Source organism: Lonchura striata, chromosome 3 (genome assembly GCF_046129695.1).
Source record: "Lonchura striata isolate bLonStr1 chromosome 3, bLonStr1.mat, whole genome shotgun sequence".
Classification (NCBI taxonomy): domain Eukaryota; kingdom Metazoa; phylum Chordata; class Aves; order Passeriformes; family Estrildidae; genus Lonchura; species Lonchura striata.
In genome coordinates, this window is record NC_134605.1 from 29998080 (window position 1) to 30020280 (window position 22201).

Below are 22201 nucleotides of genomic sequence, written 5' to 3' on the forward strand. Positions count from 1 at the left end.
GGGGAATCCCGGGCAGGCGGGCCGGGCGCGGCTGAGTCAGTGCGGGCAGGGGCAGGGGCAGGAGGAGGCGGCGGAGGCGGAGCCGTGGCGCCTTAGATTGTGCGCCGGCCGCCGCTCGGTGGCTTTCCGGCCATGAGCCCCCCGGCAGCGGGGCCGAGAGCGGGACCCGGGCCGGGGCCGGCGGACGGCGGGCGCTGAGCCATGTCGCGGGCGGCGGGCGGCGAGTGCCGCGAGGAAGCGGCGGGCTGGGAGGGCGAGGACGGGCAGTGCGACTCGGGCATCGAGTCGCTGCGCTCGCTGCCGGGCGGCAGGGAGACCCCCGCCGCGCCCGAGGGCCCCCCTGCCGCTCCCGAGGAGACCCTCGCCGAGGCCGCCGCCGCCGAGGAGCGGCTGGATTCCAGCTATAGCTCCGGCGCCCTGCCCGAGGCTCTGCCGGGGGCTCCGGGGGGCCGCCCCGAGGAGCCGCCGCCACGGCCCGAGGAGCTCGGTCGGCAGCAGCTGGCCCTCACCTACCTTTCGGAGGACGGAGACACGTGAGTGACCCTCGGGCAGCTGCGAGCGATTGCCCCCCAGCCCCGGGCTGCTCCCCTTGCAGCGGCGGGGAGCCCAGAGACAAGCCAGGCTGTGTTTGCCGTGGTCTCCAACCCTCTCCCGAGGAGCATCCGCTCAGCCGTGTTGTTAAGGTCTCCCGGGCCCCTGTCCTAAGAGCCTCCCGCCTTGCCTTAGTGTGCGTGGATGCTTGGCATTCCGGTTTGGGTGGATGACCCCCCTCACCCGCCTGAGGTATCTCAGCCACCCTGAGAGGTATCTGAGCCAGGTCCAGCTGACTGAGCAGGAAGAGAGGCACCCCAGGCTGCCTGGCACAGAACGGACCCATCATGGGAAGCCCACCTCCACTTGCTGTGGGGCTGCTAACAACTAGAAGAAAGGGGAGAGCAAATCAGGCCTCTCCTCTGTCTCTTCCCCAGAGAATGCAACGTTTCCTCCACAATAGGGAAGGCTTGGCTGCATGAGATGGCACATAAGCAAGTCCTGAAACAAGATTAGCTGTGCAGGGCAAGACTTTGCGATGGCTGTGTTAGGCGCTGCTCAACCAAGCAACCCAAGAACTATTTGTTCTCAGGTGGGAATCGCCTTGCTTTGCCAACTTGCCCACAGAGCCATGGCTTTTGGCAGAGCTGTGACGCACACCCCAATGTGTGGCTGCCCTCCTGAGCTTCTGTGACAGAGACAAGTGTTTCTCTTAACAAGGAGGGCTTCCCACATCCGTAATGCCCTCTCAAGGGCAGAGGCATCACGATAGAGTTATTTGGTTTGGCTTCTGGTAATTACCTTCAGGTAATCACAGCATTTTTTCCTGTTGTACATTCTCTCGATGGAAGGTTTTCATCATGAGTGTGCATGCAGTGTGAGCGAAGTGTTCTCACAGCTGAGGGCAAACTTTGCCCCAAAACCAGGCTAGAGTTTAATATTGAGAAGTGGTGCAAGAGGAAGAGAAACTTAGAGGCACTGACATGATCAAGCAAATGTCTTTGATAGTGAGAGCAGCAAGAAAGCTCTGTCCTTGCCTGGCAGAGCACATCTGGATTGAAGCTGAAGATGAGCTGGGAGACAGCCTGTGTTTACTTCCCTGTTAGGAAGGAATCTCTGCATCTGCTAATTAGTTCATTAATGCTGACTCTGGGATCTGTTCTGAGGGTTGGCTGGAAGTCTCATGGCAAGCTTAAGTTACACTAAACCCAGCCTCCCACACTCCCCAGACAGGCTTTCTAGTCCTGTCCTATCTACAGGCTGGTTCTGTGGCTCCTCAGAATGGAGGAGTTCTGCCAGTTTTCCCAGCTCTAATGCCAGAGCCAAGGTGCCCATGGAGAGAACCAGGTGTCTTTTAATCAGAGCTGTGGAAGTAATGCTTCCCACCATGTTTGTCTGTCATGGTGTGCCTGGGGCTTCTCACTGTTTTATTAGTGAGCCCCACAGATGCAGCTGGTTGGAGATGCTTTTAGTGCTTGAGGCTGTCTTGTTTGGTGCTTGAAGCCCTTTGTCTGTCAGACTTGCTTGGAGAGACCTAATGCAAACATCTTATTAACTAGGAAAACATTAATCAGTGGTGCCTTGGTTACTGTAGGCAGGAGAGGATCTCAGAGGTTGCTTTTGCTCTTCTGTCTTCTCTCACTCCCAGTGCATTTCAGAATAGGAAATCTGTTAAGACGGAGGGAGGGAGCTATAGGTCTGCTGGTTGTGCAGCTCTGGGCTCACCATGGAGGCAGGCTTTCCTGGGATCTACTCCTACTGCTGGGAAAAAAAGCCCCGCTCTTGTGGTTAGAGTGGTGAGGCTGTGGATTTGTGCCTCTGCTATTCTTCTCTCTCCTCCTGACCCTGCGGCAGAGGTAGGTGGCATTTATATTTAGAAGTGCTGAACATCTACCACTCAGGTTGATGCAGATGGGAACTGTGAGCACCCAGGAACTCACTGAACTGCCACCGGTTTTGTATGTGAAGACAAGTCAGGGCTGATAGTAATGCTGAAATCTATGGTGCAATTGCTCATCCAGTGACAGAAGGTCCCCAGAGAGAAGGGATCAGATGGTCACAGGCTACATCCCTTTCATCTGGCCAGACAAACATCTTCATTTCTTCTTTTCATCTCTGTCAGCAATGTATTTCCTTGTGTGCCTTTTTTAAATGTCTGCCACAAAACAGCTCCAGGCAGAGAATTAAAATCATACTATCGTTATATTTCAGAAGACTTGGGGAACTACGCTTTCCTGTAATTGTAATTTTGAAAATACAAAAAAGTTCAGGGGTTTTGCCTAACTAGTTCCTGTTTGCCCAGATGCCCTGGCTGGTGCTGAGCTGAGAGGAGCACTGGGCTTACACAAAAGTGAGCTGGCAAAAGTCTTGGCTCTACGTCTGACAAAAATCTTCACTGTCCATAGCTGATTCAGGCTCACCCACCTGTGCCATCTAAAGGTGTGTCTGTGTTTGTCAGCCTGGCACTTGAAGGGTAAAAACAGGAGGTGGAGGCAGAGGTGAAGAGCACGTACTTGGGCAGTTGAAGTGTCAGCAGGATCCTCCTTGGATACTTCCCTGCCTGCCTCCAAAGGAGATGAGCATCAGAGCAAGGCAGGATAAAGCAATGGGTCTAAAACTGTCTCTCCCTGTGCCCAAAGTTAGAAGGAGTCTCATTTTGGCAGGAAGGAAATTGGCTAACAGGAAGGATGGGGGTATAATAGCCAGTGAAATGTGTGGGTGCTGTCTTCCAATAATTATTTGCCCAAATGTCATCTTCTACATGGCTCCCAAGTGCTACTGGCAGCCCCTCTACCTCAGGGAATTCAGAGCCACAGTAATAAGGCACATTAGTCCCCAGGAGAGTGTGGCTCAGCTGTGAGGGCAGGAGAAATCAAGCATGAGGAGTGGGGTGGCAAGCAGAAGATCGTGGGTGCACTTTGGACAGTGATCTGTATCCTGCTTTTTGTGTTGACAGGTAGAGAGGAAACCCTGTGCACTGAAGTTCAAATGGTCTCCTCCAAGAATCCATATTTTCCTTGTGACCTAAAACTCTAAATATCTGTCTCTTCCATGTAAACTAACGCCTTTTCTGCTGATTTGGGTCCTGATGGGACTGCTTTGTGTGGAAGTGAAGAGAGGGGCTTTCCAACTGTGGGCCTGGCTGCCTCTGAGTGGACTGCAGGCAGATTTATTGTTGTGCCCCAGCCTCCAGACCACCTCAGCCTTTGTGAGGATTCATTGAGGAAACCCTGTCCTTCCCATCTTCACCTGGCAGATGCACAGTTCCACCATCCTGGGAAAAGGATGAGTGTGGGACCAGCTCCTTTGAGGTGAAATGGGGTGTGAAGGAATCACCTTGTGTCCCAGCACAAGAGAAAACCTCCCCGTTTCCTTGGGCTGATGTCAGCCTCTGCCAACTCTGGAGAGGCAGAGTTGATTCATGAGTGTGTGAAGTTAAGCAGAGTTTCCTCTCTCTAGGACTGTATAGTCTATGTTAAACTGCAAACCATGTTTTCCTTCCTACCCATGCTGGTCCTTGGGCCACATGCCACTTTCTGCCATTGTGCCTGATGTCATGGTGATGCAGAGGCTGGGGGCTGCACCTCTGCAGGAGAGTGACTGTCTTCTGCATGGGTCTCTGTATGCAAAGCAGTGCAGCACCTCTGTAGGGGTGAAGGTCGAGGCACCCCAGCTTAATCACAGAAGGAAGACCTAGGCCTTCTTCAGATGGAAAATGGGACTTTGTGGTTTTGGTTGGGTGTGTGTTTCAGGGAGGGAGGGGAGCAGAGGAAGCCTGACTTCCTCCTTCTACCAGAGACAAGTGGTGCCCCATCTGCTGATAAGAAATCACGTGCCAGTGACTCGTGGGCTGAAATGCCTTAACAAGGGCTTGGGGACAGCTAATCAAGTAAAATCAGGGCCCCATGGGAGCTGATGTTCTGAACTCTTCACATGATGGCAGTGAAGGGGCCTCTCTTGCCTGCACAGGTTGTTGCTGAGCATGAGGCTCATCTTCAAGGGGCCAAGAGCCACTTCTAACTATTCATTGGCTTGTGCCAATCATAACCCTCTCCAGTCATGTGGGCTTGGGCTGAAGATCTTCCCTGAGCAGGGGAATAGAGGTTGTCCCCATTCAGATTGTCTACTCCAGTTTGGCTGCTTTCCCCTGCTGTACAAGGGTGTTGCTGAACCCTTGTGCATCTGGGGGATTGCTCAGAGTGTGACAGCAAAGATAAAAGAAAGGGAAGAAAGGAAAAAGAAACAGGGGACTGGAGAGACTCAGTTTTAGGAGAAGGATTAAAGAAGTCAGATGCGGGGTTGCTGGTCAGGCTGGGAGTGCCTCTGCTTTGCTGGGCTGGGCTGTTGCCAGCTGCCCAGCAGTGGGTTGGCCATAGTTAATGGGAAGTGGGGATGCTCTTGGTTTTACTAGAGGGTCTTCAGAAACCTTGCTTAATTGTCAGGATTTCAAGTCCATCCCAAGTTATTCCCTAGCATGCTGCCAATTGTGGGGCATTAGAGAAAGTGAGTCCTAACCTGGGTCTGCCAGGAGGGAGATTTTCCTGTGTCCATCTCCCTGTCCCTGAACTCTCAGCTCTTCCTCTGTGTGTGCTCAGGAGTTTGGTAAACAGGAGAGCTTGGTGTCCCTCTAAGCAAGGCCAGGCAGCTCTGCACAAGTTGCTTTGGAATGCCGCAGAAGTTTCTGGCTGCTGCAGAGGTCACACACATATAGCCTTGGCATAAAGTGGGTAAGTCCTGGCAGCCTTCTGAGATCATGCATGCAAGAGGTTTTATTCCCTGTTTGGATGACTTCAGCCTGGCCTGGAGGAAGTTTCTTCAAACTTTCCACCTCCCTAGGTTTGCCTCAGGGTTAGAGACAAACACAGGGAACTTCAGCACAGAGGAAGGGAAAGAATAGCTGGAAATTTCCATGTTTTGGGATGCAGAAGCCTGGCTGTAACAGATCAGCCAAGGCGCAGAGAGCTTCAGGTCCTTGGACTCTGCAGGTGGGCTTGACTGCTGCTGGGTCAGGGTTGGGTTTAGGTTTTTTTAGTATAATGTGAAAAAATGAGGAGTCAGACGTGACTGTGTAGGAAGAGGTTCTAGGTTCTGAGCTGTGAGAGTGGTTACTACGTGCCTGTCAATGAGCTGTGTGGGATGCTCTCTGTGTCACAGAGTTGGGAAGCCCCTCTGACTGGGGCAGATCCAGAGCTGAAGGGGGGCCCTGAGGTATCTTAGACTCACAGCTCATGCCTCATTAAAAGAAAATCCTAAGACAGTGAGGATATCTGTGGGGTTGTAAATGATTGCTAGGGTGTGTTGTACAGGCTCTGGCAAAGTCCAGGTGCTTTCCTCTTCTGACCTCACGATATCTCTTTTTGTACAGAAACTGTAGAATGTATTTGCCTCTTAAGGAGTCAGTTGTGAGTTTGATCTGTTTGAAATGGACTGTCCACAGTCAGTGGACTTTTTGGGATGTTTACTGTTTTTATTGAAATTGTTCATCATGCTTCTCTGATGGTGATTGGCCCCTGCTTGGGTGGGCTGACCTGTTTTCTGATTTGGCCCATCTGTGCCTAGATAGTAGCAAACAGGCCCCTTGTTTGCAGGGAACAGCCCGCATGCATCTGATGCTTAGTGCTTCTGCAATCCCAGAGCCACCATCTGCTCAGAAATGGAGCAAAATTCTCAAATATGTGGGTGCAGAATCTAGAGGCTGGGAGGTCAGGGTACCTTCTCATCCCCAGCTCACTGAAAAATGAGGTGTCCAGAGCCCTTCTGCCTCTCCTGCCAGTCAGCCTCCAGCTGCCCTCATTCTCAAGCACTCAGACCAGACCCTCTGCAGAGCACCCCAAGAAAGGTGAGACTGTCTCCTCTGCTCACCTGTCGGTTCCCACCCCTCACTGTGGTCCCAGGAGCAGCAGGCTGGGAAGCAGCTGCTGCCCAGACTGGAGATTAGCAATGCTGAACCCAACGTGGCTGAAAGGGCTTTGCATCCCTCTAGCTGCAGCCTCCCTCCAGTCCCATCCCAACTCCCCTCTCCACTCAAATTCAAGCTGTGCCTTTCCCAGAAAAAGGCTGATGAAACCTACAGTGCAGGAACACAGAACATGGGATAAGGCAGCTGAGATCCACTGTTCTCTTGGAGCTGCCAGAGGGCAGCTGGAACAGCTTTATGGAGCTGGGCAGCATTGCATTGGTATGTGGGGAGGAAGGAGGGGAGCCAGGCTGGGATGGTTCAGGGCTACAGGGCAGGATAAGCTGTGCTTGCTAAGCCGGCTGGCAGAGGTTCATGCTGGTGGCTGAGGAAGCGGTTAGCAGTGCAGGTTACAGGGCTGGAGCAGGAGAGCAGGGTAAGTGTGGAATTCCCCTGCTGTTTTCCTCCTCCCTTGCTCTCTTTTCTATTGCTGCTGGGGCCATTTCCTCCCCTGAACAGGTTTCTCTTGTGTAAATTGCTTGCATGATCTACTGCTCCACTCAGCCAAAACAAGGAGCTGGGAATGAGCTGTTCCTGCTGCAGGCAGAGACCTTATCTAGAGGGAAAAAAATTGTCAAAGCAAATTCAATTGAATGCTGGATACCCTGATTTAAGGTGCTTCTGGGGTGATATGGTTAAGGGAAAGGCTGCTTTGTGGACAAGGTGTCTTGCTCTACAGATGGGGGAATCTGCATGGTCAGCTCCTTTTCTAAAGAGATGGGAAAGGATAGCCAGAGAACTGGTGAGACTTCATCAGTTCTGCTTGTGTGTCAGAGCTTGGTGTCACCCCTTACCCTGTTCTCGTGCCTCCAGTCCTCATGTGTGGGAACTTTTCCTACTGGACACTTAAGGTCACTCAGAAGTTGGAGATGGACAGCACTGTGGAAATGGATGCTCTCCTGTGCTTAAGCTAGGACCACTTTCGGCATGGCATGTTCATTCCCTGGGATATCCCCAGGGATAGCCCCAGCCTCTCTGCTCCAGGGATTTTATCTCTCTGATGATGGGTGGAACACTGGGGCCACAGTGAGGGGCGGGAACCGACAGGTGAGCAGAGGAGACAGGTGCCAGGTATGTCCTATGCCTTGGAGATTCAGAGTGTTGAGTCCCCTTATGCTGGGACAGCTGGTGAGCAAGTGGAAAAGCTGAGAATGAACCCAGAAGTCTGTACTCCTGCTGTGTTTCCCTTGCTCACAGCTCCTCATCCCATGCCGTTTTCAAAACTCCCTGTTGCCCTTTCTGACAGTTCCACCCCTGTGGCTGCAGCCAGAAGCACTGCAGGCAAGAGGATGGGGAGGGAGGGAGCAGGCAAGTGTAGGAAAGCAGAGGAGAGATGTGTAGGCAGCCCAGGATGGGCAAGGATCTGAGTATGGCAGGGCAGAGGGCTTGTTCTGGCAAGGGCACACTGCTGTGGCTGAGCAAGAAGAGGTTCTGGCAGCGAGTGGGTGTCTCTCCCTCACCATGAGCTAGCTCTGGCACACGACGTGCCAGCATGCAGCCGCCCATCAGCAGCTGGACTGTGCGACTGTTGTGACACAGAGAGTGGTGTGCTTGTAGCCTCGGTGGAAAAAAGTGAAGATTGGTACAATGCCTGCACTTCAGGTTTCCTGAGTTAGGAGACAATCCCAGTTCCTGGCTGGCAGCACTGCAGTGGCACAGAATGCCTCAGTGCTCATGTGCTCATGGTGGGCTCCTCCCAGCCCACTGGCCATGTGATGATTCTCCCAAGTAGCTCAGGTTCTTGCAGCCATTTCAGGAAGTTGAGGGCTGATAATGAGGAAAGGCAGGAACGAATGCAGAAATGAAAGCCCAGGAGGAGGCTGCATCCGGGTGGAGAAAGAAGGGGGAGGGTGGAAAGCTATCCTTCAAAGCAGGCATATCCCAGCTGAGAGGAGAAAGCCAGAGCTTTTCAGGCAAATGGCCATCCCTGTTGCCTGTGCAGCATGGGTGCCCAAACTAACTCAGTGTCAGCCCAGCCCCGAGTGGGTCCGCTGCCTTGTTGAGCTGCAAAGGCAGCCAAGCCAGGAAAAGTGAGATACTGGCTGTGGCAGAGGGCTGCTCGGGAGTTTCCATCTCCCCCGGGTGACTGCCCCACTCGTCCCTATATGATAGTGCCGTGTGGTGTGGGTAGTGACAGAGGGGCCCGGGGGATTCCTGGGGCACAAGGGCTGTCTGCCGTGGGACACAACCATGAGCACTGCTCTCTCCCCTGGGAGCCCAGCATGGCTCTGGAAAGCGAAAGCACCAGCGGTTTAAAGTTCAAGCTGAATTGCTGTGGAAAGTCCCTTATTTGAGCAGTCTTAACTCTGTTGTATCTGAAAAAGTCAGATCCTTGCAGCCTCTTCCCTCACTTGGTGCCTGGGAGCAAGTTTGGAGAAACAGGGGCTGTCCCTGCAAGTGTGCAAAGGACACCTCAGCTAAGGTGCTGCCCAAGGGATTGATGCAAAACCCAGCAGGGAACCTCCCTACTGAGATCATGCCTAAGCTAGGGTTCCTAAAAGCCTGATCAGGGGAGGGCTGTCCTTACAGCTGGTTGCCTTGTTCCTGGGCTGGGCCCCTTGGCTGTGCCTCTGCCTCATGGTCCATGGAGGGTGGCCAGACCCTGTCCATGGGTCTGCATGGCCCCTGCAGCTCTCTCCCCTGCTCTGGGAGTGCTGGCAGTGAGGGGGCACCCCATGGCTGTGCAGAGGCAAGCAAGTGTGGGTGGCCTCCCCCTTCCAGTGGGGAATTCCCTGCTGCAACTTAACCTGGGGCTTCCCCGGGGACAAAGCCTCTCCTGTTGGGCACAGCTTGTCCCTGGCAGCAGGGTGGAGAGGAACTGGCCCTGTTTTGCCTTCAAAATCAGATTTCAACTGAAGATGCCTGGGGTCCCAGATGCTGTCTTGATCTTCAAGTAGGACTTAGGAGGAGGTCAATAAAAGACATTCTTGGGGACTGGTCTCTGACCTTCTCAGCAAATTTATGTCCCAGTGCAACTGGCAAAAAGACAATCCCAATCCCACTTCTTGTCTGCAATGCTTTAAGGCCAGGTGTTGTTCTCCTGCCTGTGGAGGGATGTTCTCTATGCCCCACATTGCTGGTGGCATCCCAAAGCTGGGCTGTCTGGAGAACAGAGTGTCTTGCCAGGGCTGGCACAGCTCTCACCCTCCATCTCTTCACCCTGTCAGTCTCCATCAAAGTAGCATAGATGGCAGAGCCCAGCCTTCAGTTTGGAACTGGTTCCTTTCAGAGACAGAGGCCACCCAGGGCCTCTAGTGTAGTGGTGAGGGGTCAGGGGGCTGAGCTCATGTCTGCCCTGCTGTGCAGAGTAGGAGATGCTGCCTGCTGACCATGGTAGCCAGGTTTGGCCTGTGGGGGCTGCCCTGTGGTGGGAGGATGGGCCCTTCAGTGCAGGGGGCGTGGGAGACAGGAGGTTGGCAGAGGGGACTGGAAATTCCCTCTCAGCACTGCCTCTGTTGTGCTCTCGCTTCTCTTCTGACTGTGCCGGGGCCTGGAAATTAGACCAGTCCTTGGGCTGGGGGACTCGGGTGCCTGGCCACCCCATGGCTGTGGGGACCACAGTCCTGAGGACCAGAGCTCCCTGCTTGCCACCAAGCTCTGACAGATGCATCTCAGGTGTCCTTTGTGCTTGTGGGCTGTGTGCCAGCCCTGCCATGACAGTGCTAAAAGGGAAGGATGTGGGGAAGAGAAGAGGAAATCGGTGTGGGACTGGCAGATCAGCTGGTATAGGGACTGTGCCATGCAGGTGATCTTGGACCAGCACTGGGCTGCTGCCCAGCTTTGACTGTTTGCCTTTGTGGAGGGGAAAGCAGAAGTACAATGTGCAGCTGGCAGTAAGGAACTGGAATTCCCCAGGTAGCTGCCATAGCCCAGACATCTCTCCACAGCCACCAAACCCTGCTCCTGAACTTTGGGAAAGACATCCCAGGCCCTTTGGACCTACACCAGTTGGAGGCCTGGCTTTGGGCAGTACCACATTGAAACCCTACACATCTGTGAGGTGTGAGGGAGGACCCTGTGTTGCTTAGCAGGGACAGGAGGATCTGTTCCCCGTGAGGATCAGAGTGAAGGACTGCCCTGTGGAGCCTGAGACCATGTTCCTGCCTTGGCCCTCTGCTGAGCTTCCCAAGGGAAAGGGCAAGATGCAGGACCTCTAAGCTGGAGGGAAGGAGACTGGAAGAAGCAGGGAAATTTTTCTTCCCTGCTCCTTCATGCAGCAGGGAAGGATCTCTACTCCTGGGCATGGCTTATTTTTCTTTCTTTTCTCTCCTGTCACCATTAACCCCTTGTAGGTTGGTTCATCTGGCTATTATCCACTGTGTCCCAGCTGTAGCACTCTGCTGCATCGCTCAGCTACCCAGGGAGGTGCTGGAGATCCAAAATGATCTTTTCCAGGTATGGTGTTGTAATAGACAGAAGATGGGAGAAAGAGAAATGCCATAGGCTGTTCCCTGGATAGCTGCTCAATCCATCTGCCCCTTCCCCAGAATCCCACACCTGCTTCCCCCAGAGCATGTGAAGGTCCTGTGTGTGTGTAGTCTCTTTGCACGGAGGGGAATAAGAGAGGTGGAGATACCTGAGAGAGAAGTGTGACAGCTCCCAGCACTGTGGGGTGAAGAGCTTCTTTGCAAGGCCCCAGGACATTGCAGACAGCCATGGAAGAGGCATGGCTTAAATTTGGCAGGGTAGATAACTTGGGAGAATGAGATGTCTCCATGGGTGATTCATGAGCTGAGGTGCAGGGGAACAGCAAGCCATGTGACTACACCAGTGTCAGCCACATGTAATGTCACAACAGGGATGGGGGTGTCCCACGTGGCGGTCAGCTCTTGCTGCCAGGCTCGCTCCTGGAGACTGGTGGGGCTCATCATACCTGGTGTCCTACGGGGCATCTTCCCCTCTCCTAATTTCTCTCCAGACCCCGCTCCACCTTGCTGTGTACCTGGAGCAGCCCAGCGTGATCCAGGCACTGATCCACAAGGGAGTGAACCCTGGGCTGCAGGACCGTAACGGCAATACCCCGCTGCACTTGGCCTGTGAGCAGCAGTACCTGCAGTGTGCCCAGCAGCTGCTGAAGGGCCCAGCCACACCAGATGACACAACTCAGCCCCGTGGGTACTACCAGGACCTGCAGCTCCAGAACTGGCAAGGTGAGACATGGGGACAGTGCAGTGGCAGAGTTGGTGGCCAGATTAGGGCAAAGACCATGAGATGTGTATGCAGGGATCCAGGAGCACAGCAGAATGGGAATGCGGATGGGATTGGTGTGCCCCAGGGTGGTCTGGGCTGACAGTGACTCTCTCTTCTGCCCCCTCATCACAGGCTTGGCCTGTCTGCACATCAGTACTTTGAAAGGGAACATCCCAATGATGTCTCTGCTGCTGGAGAGCGGCGCCAACATTGATGTTCGGGTAAGACTGGGCATGGTGTGATGTTTTGTAAAGGCTGGGATGGTGGGTCTTTCCTTTTGGCATTCCCTTCAGCCCTGGGGCAGGCACTGCTGTGAGGCTTGAGAGCACTAAATTTTGAGGGAGCAGAGTGTAAAGATCCTTGAGAGGTTGTTGGGTGCTGTGACAGAAATCAGGGTGGGGACTGCCCTCTGCACCCAGTCAAAGGGGTGTGGGTGGGTGCTGCAGGGCCCAGCTGAGGGGGCCCCCCACCCACAGCCTTGTGATCTGTGGGTTGCAGGAGGGCACGAGCGGGAAGACCCCATTGCACCTGGCTGTGGAGTGCCACAACTGTAGGGCTGTCCAGTTTCTGCTGCGCAATGGGGCGTACGTGGATGCCCAGATGTACAACGGGTGCACTCCGCTCCACCTGGCCGTGGGCCGCAAGGATGCTGCCATCGCTGCCATCCTCTCACACTCTGGGGCTGACACCCTGCTGAGGAACATGGAGAATGAGACAGCTCAGGACCTGGCTGATGGCAATGATGATGTGAGTCTCTATGGGGGGAAGCCTGTGGCTCTGCAAGTGTGTCAGGAAGTTCAGGAGTTAGATGATTAGATGGACCCTCCTAGAAGGAGTTTCTAGCTGTTCCTATCCTTCCCGATGTATTGTAAGCATTGGCTCTGTGATGTGTGTGATAACTGCCTTTTGCCTTGAGCCCTAGGAATAGCCTAAATAGGGCTTCTTGGTACTTCCCTGGGGATGTGGGAGGCTGGAGGACTGGGTAGGGGGAAGATTTGGGCCCCTACACTCCCTGGTGGAGACACAACCCTGGTTGCTTACATGTCTATACCCTTGATCTTTGCAGCTCCTTGCCTTGCTGCCCTTCGATGACCTGAAGATCTCAGGGAAGCCTGTTGTGTGCTCTGAATGAGCAGATGGACTCCTTTGGCCCATTGGGCTGCCTCCTTCCTCGGTGCTGCTGCCCTGCTGCCCACTGGATGTCGCCTGTCTGCAGTTCAGTGGGAGCAGAGACACTTTGGGAGACTTATCCCACTGCCCCTCCCCTTTTTGGAAAAGTTTTGTTTGCCTCAGGCTGCCTTCCCAGATGGAAGAAGGTGGCATTATGAGCACTACATAGGGGAGGCTTTTCTTTTAGAATCTGTGTACTGCAGCAGGACTGAATTTCCCCTCCCTGCCATGAGTCTGACTTGTGGGGATCTCCAGCATACACAGGGAAGGAGTGGAAGAGGACTCATTTTCACATTGTAGGCTGGACAGAGCATTGTCTGGCACCCCATCAGAATAAGTGTGGGGTGAGGAGAGTCAACACTCACTCTAATAAATGTTTGTTGTTGCTATGGGCACCAGAGGTCTCATGTGATCTCACCCACCCCACAGTGTCAGGAGGCTGTGGATCACTGCAGGGGCTTGGAGATGTGAGGGCTACAGGGGTTTTTCCAGTCTGCCTGCTCCCTCAGGTCCTTCACACTGCACAAGGTGAGTGGGAGCACAGCGCCTTCCCGACTTGCAGAGCCTTTCTAGTGCTCAAGGCCAAGGCTGCGGATCCTAGTAAGGTGCTCTATTCCCATGCTGTCTTGCCAAACATCTGGCTGTAGGGCTGGAGAAAGAGCATAGGAGATGCGGAAGACCAGGTTGTAGATCCCTGCTTCTGCCATTGTGACTGACACCTTGCTGCTTTACTGTGCTGTGGTTTCCTCTTTTACAGAGGACAGGAAGATCCTGCCCCCTCTCCTGCCTTGGGAGGGGGTTAAAAAGCTTAGGGTATGAGTCTTCCCTGGGTTTTACATCCTCCCAGGCTGAAAGTGGAAGAGGTGGCAGCATTATCTTCCCATCCCTCCTGTTGTTCAGGCTCACCACCCTTCCCTGCCATTTACTTCTCCAGCCAGAGGAGCACATGCAGTGCATTAGGAAATTAGCCAAAGGTGCTGTGGGAATGGAGGCACAGATGTCATACGCCATCTCAGCCAGAAAAATTCCTCACTTGTTGCGTGGGAGCAGCTGCTATTGTTTAGGACAAATACTGGATGGTGCAATCTACCAGGGTGCTCTGGAGTGAGCTCGTCTTCATCCTCCCTTCTTGTAAGGGAATAGTGCCAGGAAAGCAGCATAAGGACACCCCCTCCCCCCGCCCCCCCACCCCCCACCAGGCCTCTGGACTTTGCCTTGTTTCCTCAGCAGTCCCAAGCTGGATTGCTCTGTTTCTTCTAAATCTTTGCCTCACCTTCTGGCAGGGCCTCAACCCTGCTGCAAACCCATGGGGCTGTTTTGAGGACATCTTTCACAGGTGACATGAGGCACTTCCAGGCTGCTCGAAGAAGCAGTGACGTGCTGCACGGCAGCGTGGAATGGTGTGGCCAGGGCTGTAGCTGGGAGCAAAGGGAAAAGGCAGAAACAAGTGATCTGCACGTTTTTGTTTGTTTTGTTACTTTAAAATAAAACTCTTTGTTTTAAAAAGATGTCTTGTAAAATGTCACTGAGTGGCCACATGCTGGCTCCAGCCAGCCCTGCAGCCACGCCTGTGGCTGGGATAGGGGATTCAGGACTGGGGCTGCAGTAGGTGTCATACTGACCTGCAGCCCCTGGGCAGCACCTGCCTCAGGGACCAGCTGTGGCTGTGCTCAGTGCAGGGCTGGCACCTCGGAGGGTTAACCTGAGACAGGGGCCAGGGATGGAGCCAGGAGTCAGCTTTGAAGGCTTTTAGCTTGAATCAAGAATAGTGTGACCATCAGGACTAGGGAAGTCATTGCCCCTCTTCATTTGTGAGGCCTCCCATCGTGTCTTGTGTCCAGTTCTAGGCCCCTCACTTCAAGAGGGTGCTGGAGCACATCTAGAGAAGAGCAACAGAGCTGGTGAAGGAAGGGTTTGGAGCAAAAGCCCTATGACGAGCTGCTCAGGGAGCTGGGAGTATTTAGCCTGGAGAAAAGGAGGCTTAGGGGAGACCTTGTCACTCTTTACACCTCCCTGAAAGGTGGGTGTAGCCAGGTGGGGATCAGCCTTTTTTCCCAGGCAACTAGTTCCAGGACAAGAGGACATAAGCTGTGCCAGGAAAGATTTTGGTTGGATGGTAGGAGGAATTTCTCTACAGAAAGGCTGATGAGACAGTTGGAATAGACAGGCCAAGGACGGTGGTGGAGTCACCTTCGCTGGAGGTGTTTAAGGAGAGATCGGTTTCAGTGCTATGGTCTGGTTGAGCCGGTGGTGTTCCGTCATAGGTTGGGCTCGATGACCGCAGGTCTCTTCCAGCCGGATTGGTTCCGTGCTCCGGTGATCACGGCCCCCGCCGCCGCTCTCCCTCCGGGGCGGCGGGGGCGCTGTGGGGCGCGGAGCGCGCCCGCCGGGCGGGGTTCCGCCGCGGCGCCGGGAGCGGAGCTGAGGGGAGCTGGCCAAGCGCGGGCCGGGCCGGTCTGCAGGTGGGTAGCGAGGCCAGAGCGGGCGCGGCGAGCGGCCGGCCCGCGGGCGGCAGCTGCCCTGCTCGCTGAGGGCGGACGAAGGCCGCCCCGCGCTGCCGGCCCGCTCGCTGCGAACGCGGCCGCCGGGCAGGGAGGCGGCGCCGGGGCCGCGCTCGTCCCGCAGCCGGCCGTGCGCTGCTTCTCCCGCGGGGCCGCTGGAGCCTCGGGCACAGAAGCGGCGGAGCGGCAGGCGTAGGGCTCTCCCCGCCGGGAGCCCCGCGCCGTGCCGCGGCCGGCGGGGAGCGGCAGCCCCGCGCCTCTGCTCGTGGCCCCTGGGCAGCGGCAGCGGTCGGCCCGGGGGGACGGTGGCAGGCACCCCCTGCGACCCGGCTGCGTGAAGGGACAGGGAGCAGACACGGGATCCCGAGATGGCAGTATCGACCTTTCAGCTCCGAGCTTGCATTTGGCCTCAGCTCTTCCAGGCGCTGGAGGCGCGCTGAAGAGTATTAGGACTGTAGGCAGGGATGGCAGGGATCTTTTTCAGAGTCGGGACCCAATTGTCCATCCCAGTTCGAGGGCTGGATGCCAGCCCGGCTCTGAAGCGGTGCCTTTGAGAGCTGCCCTTGCAGTGCCCAGGAGAGCAGTGTCTCGACTCCTGGACTGCTTCGTAGACTAAGGCTCCTTTCATGCCTCAGCATGTTGCCGGCTCAGCCCGCCCCGCTTTCTACCTGTAACACTGGGGTCCCTGTTCCTTCCCAGCCTCGGCAGAGAGGGCAGGGCTGCTGCACTGAGTCAGCTCTTGGGGCCTGGGAATTGCTAGCGCAGGCATAGAGAGCCATTGTCCCTCCATAGCCTCCTCTTCACGGTCGCTGTGGGAGAGCGGAGCTGATTCTCCTCCCATGGTAGTGCTGCAGGAACTGGCGGGGTAACAGCAGGCGCAGTCGTGCTGAACAGAGATTGCAGTCCCTCTCAAGTTGCAAATGTGGCAACAGACCCAGTCATTTATATCTGACTTCTCCAAAAGAGAATGGTATTTCTGCACCCCACTGTCAGCCACAGTTACTTAGTATGGACAAACCCAGGAGCACATGGGCAGCTTCAGCCCCAGGTGCGAGCACCGAGCCCTGTTTGTGCATCCCACAGCACCTGTACAGCTTGTGATGATGCCCCTGCAGCAGGACAGATTGAGTGGAGGTGTCAGACTGTCTTTTCCAGGAGAGGGGGGAGACAGAGGAGTCGGAAGAATGCAAAGAAAGCCACCCCTAGCTATGCGAGTATTGTGCACCTCTCCCTCGTCTGGGAATTTCTACGTCTTTAAAGTCACAGAAGGGAGTTTTCTGGGTGAAACACAACCTCAGCTTTGGTCAGCCCCAGGAACTCCAAGGGCCTAGCCACAGTAGCTGAGAATTAGAAAAGTCCCTGAGGTCTTTCCCAAGGGGACAAGAGGTTGGTGGAAGTGCTTGTTCATGAAATGGCAGGGGACTTTTTTGCCTTTAAAGTCCTTAAGTTTGTAAATCTCTGAGTTTTGTGTGGAGGCTACTAGAGGTCACAGTTATACAACATTGGGGCCAGGTACACTTATAAATAGGGCTTAAATTCCTCAACTCACTTGTTTCAGGGGGAGGAGGAATTAACATCTTTCAGTCACAGGAGCTTTTCTGGTACATGTTTATGTAGCCAGCCCACAGCACTCTCACCCAAGGCAAGTGGGAGGCTTTTTCAGCTGAGGGATGTAGCATGGACCAGGGAAACCTTCTACCCTGATGCAGGAAGCTGTAGCTTGCTTTGTGAGGGGAGGATACAGGCGGCCTTGGGTGTAGGAAGTTCTTGCCTGGTTTCTCATTCTGTTGAGTACTGTGAATATTGCAGGTTTGCCTCTGTGACAGAGAGGACTGTGAAGGGAAGAATTCCTTCATGAACTTTTAAAGCTGGTTAGATCGCTTCCTACCGCTACAGCTGAAGAATATCACCTATACTTCATTGCATAGTCCTGGTAAAATCCCAACCAGACAGTTGGTAGGAAAGTTCCTTTCCAGCCTTGCTTTCTCACTGTATTTTGCCAAGCTGGTGAACCCTGGTAATTTCCTCTGATCTGTGAGGAATGCCTTGGCACACTTCCAGGGCTGCATGGGAAGGTGGGTGAGGCTGGCAGCCCTAAACCCTGCCTCTCCTCCACTCATCTAGTGTAGCTGGAGGGGAAAGCTCTGAACTGTTTGCTTCCAGAGGTAGGTTGCTCATTGCCACAGGCTTGAAACATGAGCTTCTAAGTAGGAGTCAGTTCTGTTCAGTGACCTTTTCCTTTTCCACCCAAAAGCTGTGCTAAAGTTTAACTTTAAAAGGTGAGGTGTGAGGTGCTTCTTGTATTTGGAGTAAGAATGTAATCAAAACCAGATGGTTACATCAGTGTTCTCTCTAATCCTGGGAATCCAAAGTTGTAAGTCCACATGTTCCAGAGCAACCACCTTTAACAGAAGCAAATATAGATGTCTGGCCTGTGCTTTTCAGCTCCAGAGGACTCTTCCTACTCTGTGTGCTGCCAGTATCACTGTTCTTGCTGCAGTGGGGTCTAGGTGGCCATGTTACAGGTGATGAGGATCAGGCTGGAGGGTGGGTATTACAGGCATGTGGAGTGCCGATGTACCAGTAGCCCACCACCTGCCTCTTTCTCTCTCCACAGATTTTACATTCCCCTCCTGCTGGCTTCTCTCCCTACCATGGCTACAGGTGAAGAGATCGCCCCTGCCCTGCAGGACTCCTGGGGGGACTTCTGGCTCTTCCGTTTCTTTGTTAATGCTGCTGGCTATGCAAGTATTGTGGTACCAGGCTTCCTTCTCATCCAGTACTTCAAGAGAAGGAACTACTTGGAGACAGGTAGGAGCGGGAGCTTCCCTTCTTCAACCTGCATTGTCATGTCTGAGCCACTCACAGATCTGTGTCCCAGTGCTTTCCAGCTGCTATCCTGAAACAAATTTCTCTGAGGCCCCCATGCTAGCAGATCTGGAGGCTAGTGAGGAGGGAGGTTTCACCTCTCAAGCTGGTGCAGCATGTGGTGCCCAGGCTTTGGGTAACTGTGTCTCCATCTTTTCTTACCCTGTTCAGGCAGAGGCATTTGCTTCCCTGTCATCAAATCATGTGTGTTTGGCTCTGAGGTGAAGTCTGTACATCAGGACGATGGCTCCCTGCCACCCCGAGCAGAGCCCACAGAGTCCTCCACAGCCCGACAGGTCTTCAAGCTGCTCTTCTGTGCTGCTGGTCTACAGGTAGGGGTCCTGTGCATGTCTGGCTGTTCCGTTCTGGAAGGAGGAAGTGGCCAGTAGGTTAGTGACTGTCAGATCCTTGGAAGACCAAGCATGCAGTGCTGTCCTTGATCAAGGCAGGGATGGAGGCTGGGACAGTCCACCTCCAAGAGCTGTGGAGGTCCATTTTGCTTTTGTCATTTGGATTGGAGGATCCTGTCTGTCTGATCAGCCTCTAGAGCTTCTGAAAATTCTGTGATTCAGCAGATTGTTAAGGCTGCTTTTGTTCTGGCTCTGATGTCAGATCAGCAGATATTTTGAACCCTCTTTTATCCCAGGCTCTCCCATGGGTCACTGTCTGGGGCTGATGCATTCTGCCTTGATGGATTGAATTTGAGTACTGGAGAGAAAATACTTAATTCACCTACAGATAAACAGGGATTTAAAATCCTAGATTCCCCAATTCTCAGCTACAGCCTGAGCATCATTAGGAATGGCAACTTTTTTGATCTATGAGGACAAAAAATAGCAATGTGAGCACCGAGATAGAAAAACCCAGGTGTCCTGCAGCCAGGAAACAACTCACTCTCTGGCTTACTCCCCCAGCCTATTCAGACATGCTGTGGGCCACTAAATTATTCCATCTCTCTGTGTCTTACTTTCTTGGGGGATGTGTGATGAGAGGAAGTTATTTCTGTGAGGCACTTGGTGTTGTTGCACCAAAAGTAGTGGACATGACAACCAGAACAGTGATCATCCCTCGTGGACAATTTTGTCTGCTGGTTTTGAAACTAGAATTGATTTGGATGCAAAAACCAGGCCTAGGGAGCTGGAAGTGAAAACCAGTGCAGTGGCCACTGGGAAAACTGCCAGGACCTGCCGCAGGGAGCTAGCAACAAAACCACAGCTGTGTATCAGTAATGTTCCCTGATTCAGTCAGTCTGGTTCCACAGCCTTAAAGTAGCTCAAAGCATAACTGCTCGCTCTCACCAGGATGTTTACATTGTGGGCTTTTCTCCCCGGTCCACTGAGCAGGTGTGCTTTGGAATAGGATGTTCCTGGTTGTAACCACATGGATCAGCGCATTCCCCCAGATGGGTGGAGTGGAGGGTGGTCCCATCTCCCAGTGTCTTAGGGAAGCATTGCCATGTAGAGGATGAGCAACACTGGGGAGACCAAGGTTCTCCTGGGGTCTGTTCTGCCTGTTGTTACTGGCAATTGCTGTTATAGGTCCTAACTTCTCCCTGTGCTCCTGCTGCTTTGCAGGCTTCCTACCTCACATGGGGTGTCCTCCAGGAGCGTGTGATGACAAGAACATACGGTGCCACTGAAGCAGACCCTGGAGAGAAGTTCAAGGACTCCCAGTTCCTCGTGTTCATGAACCGCATCCTGGCCTTCACTGTGGCTGGTCTGTACTGTGCCCTGACCAAGCAGCCACGCCATGGGGCTCCTATGTACAAATACTCCTTTGCCTCCCTCTCCAACATCCTCAGCAGCTGGTGTCAGTATGAGGCACTCAAATACATCAGTTTCCCCACCCAAGTGCTGGCCAAGGCCTCCAAAGTGATCCCAGTGATGATGATGGGCAAACTGGTGTCGCGCAAAAGTTATGAGTACTGGGAGTACCTGACTGCTGCCCTCATCTCCGTGGGGGTCAGCATGTTCCTGCTCTCCAGCGCTCCTAACAGGACGGTGTCCACTGTCACCACCTTCTCTGGCATAGTGCTCCTGGCTGGCTACATAATCTTTGACAGCTTCACCTCCAACTGGCAGGATGCTCTCTTCACCTACAAGATGTCTCCCGTGCAGATGATGTTTGGTGTCAATGTCTTCTCCTGCCTTTTCACAGTGGGCTCGCTCGTGGAGCAGGGTGCCTTGCTAGAGTCGCTGCGCTTCATGGCCCGCCACTCGGAGTTCACCGCCCATGCCGTGCTGCTCTCCGTGTGCTCTGCCTGTGGCCAGCTCTTCATCTTCTACACCATCAACCAGTTTGGGGCAGCTGTCTTCACCATCATCATGACACTCCGACAGGCCTTTGCCATTCTCCTCTCCTGCCTCATCTATGGCCACACTGTCACTGTTGTGGGTGGGCTGGGCATTGCCGTTGTCTTCATGGCCCTCTTTCTCCGTGTCTATGCCCGCAGCCGCATGAAGAAGCACAGTAAGAAGCTCCCACTGGGCGAGACCCCTGTTCAAAAGGTCTAAGGAAGCTGAGGCCATGGCATTTAAGCCATGCCCACTGTCCTGCCTCCACTTGAGGGTATTTGCTGGATTTCTCAGAACCAACTGAGAAGAGTGGGATATGGATAGACAGGACCAGTGACTCAGTTTTCCACCTACTTTTCCTGGGAAAGGGGCTGGAACAAGCCCAGGAAATGCTCTGGGCTGACACAGCTCCAAACCTTTCTATTTGCCTTAATGGGTCAAAGACTTACAGCCAAGGCACAGGCCTGGGGAAACACCAGCATGGGGCTGCTGGTATTCCTGCCCCACCTCTGGTTTGTGGCTTCTCTCCAAAGTCACTGAAGAAAAAGGGAACACTTCCTTGGCACTCTCTTGCCTCTGGCTAATGCTCCTCCATTTCTGTTAGTACTACAGAGCATGCCAAGAGGAAAGGGCAAGCAAAACACTAGGTTTTTTTTTGAAACACCTCTGAGTGAGACAAGTTCCAAGCTGAGGCCGTTGAAGGGTAGGGACTGCTTTTTCTCCATTTCAGGAGGGGCTCTGGGTCAGGCAGAGGTGATTACAGGCACAGCCAGGAGAAGGATACCCAGCCTGTCCTACCCCAGGCCTGGGATCTCTGGGAGGGCACTGCAGTGAAAGCCAGTACCTCCCAGTTTGGTTTTACAGATTCTTTACACCTGCTCCAGGACACTTTCTTTGCCCCCCTCAGCCCAGGCTGATTTTTATGCAGTACTTGAGCTGGGCAGTTCCCAAGGCTTGCTGAGTCCTTCAAGGTTAATTTTGGTTACATCTGCTGCTGTTACAGGCCAAAGCCTGCGCTGCCCAGAAACCCCAGCACCACCTCGGGTCCCTCAGTGCCATGGGTTCTGGGCTTTGCAGTTGCCATTCAGACAAGCACAAACAACTCCTCTTTTTCCTGCCACCTAGAGGCACTGGCCCTGGTTTTCCCAGGGGCTGGCCAGAGTCTGTGCCTGGAGGGTTGGGACATGGGGCAGAGCCCGCTTGCGGTGCCTTGTTCCTGCTCCACAGACAGCAGGGGATGGAGCAGTGAAAGCTGTTCTTCCCCAGAAGCCTGGCTTTTATTGGTCAATCCTTTTCTCGTCAACACAACCTGACTGACAAACAAGCAGGTTTTGGTACTTTTGCAAGGCATTTTTTTTCTCTTTTTATTTTATTAAATTAAAAATATGCTGCATATAGTGCAATGGGTAGAAATGTGGGTTTGGTTTTATGTTTTTGTGTTATTGTTTTGGTTTTTGTTTGTTTGTGTTTGTTTTTGTTTTGTTTTGCTTTGTTGGTTGGGTGTTTTTTTCCATGTACCTGGAAGGTGGGAAGAGATTTCCAACTCTTCCTGTGTCCCTGGTCTCTCTGGGACAGCAAAGTTATCTTTCCAAATACAGGTGCCTCTCTCTGTCTTTGCCAAGGCTGGTATCTACCAGGGTTGCACTCAAAAGCTACAAGGCCTGAGAGGAGATCCTTGCACACACAGCTGG

At 53.7% G+C, this 22201-nt stretch overlaps 2 protein-coding genes across 4 annotated transcripts; both read left to right on the plus strand.

Annotated features, from left to right (window-relative positions):
• The first annotated feature begins 201 nt into the window (after nt 1-201).
• NFKBIE (NFKB inhibitor epsilon) lies at nt 202-13242 on the plus strand. Its single transcript, XM_021550447.2, has 6 exons — nt 202-533; nt 10780-10882; nt 11406-11637; nt 11810-11898; nt 12176-12424; nt 12744-13242. The coding sequence occupies exons 1-6, from the start codon at nt 202-204 to the stop codon at nt 12807-12809; spliced, it is 1071 nt and encodes a 356-aa protein (XP_021406122.1). The 3' UTR covers nt 12810-13242.
• Nucleotides 13243-13297: 55 nt separating this feature from the next.
• On the plus strand, nt 13298-22123 carry SLC35B2 (solute carrier family 35 member B2). 3 transcript variants are annotated; one of them, XM_077782030.1, is made up of 4 exons: nt 13298-13375; nt 17966-18159; nt 18388-18548; nt 19791-22123. In XM_077782030.1, the coding sequence occupies exons 2-4, from the start codon at nt 18003-18005 to the stop codon at nt 20727-20729; spliced, it is 1257 nt and encodes a 418-aa protein (XP_077638156.1). In that variant the 5' UTR covers nt 13298-13375; nt 17966-18002; the 3' UTR covers nt 20730-22123. The 3 variants fall into 3 exon arrangements, with proteins under 3 accessions (XP_077638156.1, XP_021406139.1, XP_021406140.1); XM_021550464.2 differs by lacking the exon at nt 13298-13375 and adding an exon at nt 15230-15309; XM_021550465.2 differs by lacking the exons at nt 13298-13375; nt 18388-18548 and having other exon boundaries at nt 17974-18159.
• Nucleotides 22124-22201: the final 78 nt, after the last annotated feature.

Excerpts from the sequence above, each read along its gene's own strand:
- NFKBIE (XM_021550447.2), top strand. The coding sequence starts at position 202 with ATGTCGCGGGCGGCGGGCGGCGAGTGCCGCGAGGAAGCGGCGGGCTGG. Across the intron at positions 11,638-11,809 it reads GCAGCTCCAGAACTGGCAAG|GCTTGGCCTGTCTGCACATC; the intron begins GTGAGACATGGG and ends CCCTCATCACAG. Across the intron at positions 12,425-12,743 it reads TGGCTGATGGCAATGATGAT|CTCCTTGCCTTGCTGCCCTT; the intron begins GTGAGTCTCTAT and ends TGATCTTTGCAG.
- SLC35B2 (XM_077782030.1), top strand. The coding sequence starts at position 18,003 with ATGGCTACAGGTGAAGAGATCGCCCCTGCCCTGCAGGACTCCTGGGGG. Across the intron at positions 18,160-18,387 it reads AAGGAACTACTTGGAGACAG|GCAGAGGCATTTGCTTCCCT; the intron begins GTAGGAGCGGGA and ends TACCCTGTTCAG. Across the intron at positions 18,549-19,790 it reads TCTGTGCTGCTGGTCTACAG|GCTTCCTACCTCACATGGGG; the intron begins GTAGGGGTCCTG and ends GCTGCTTTGCAG.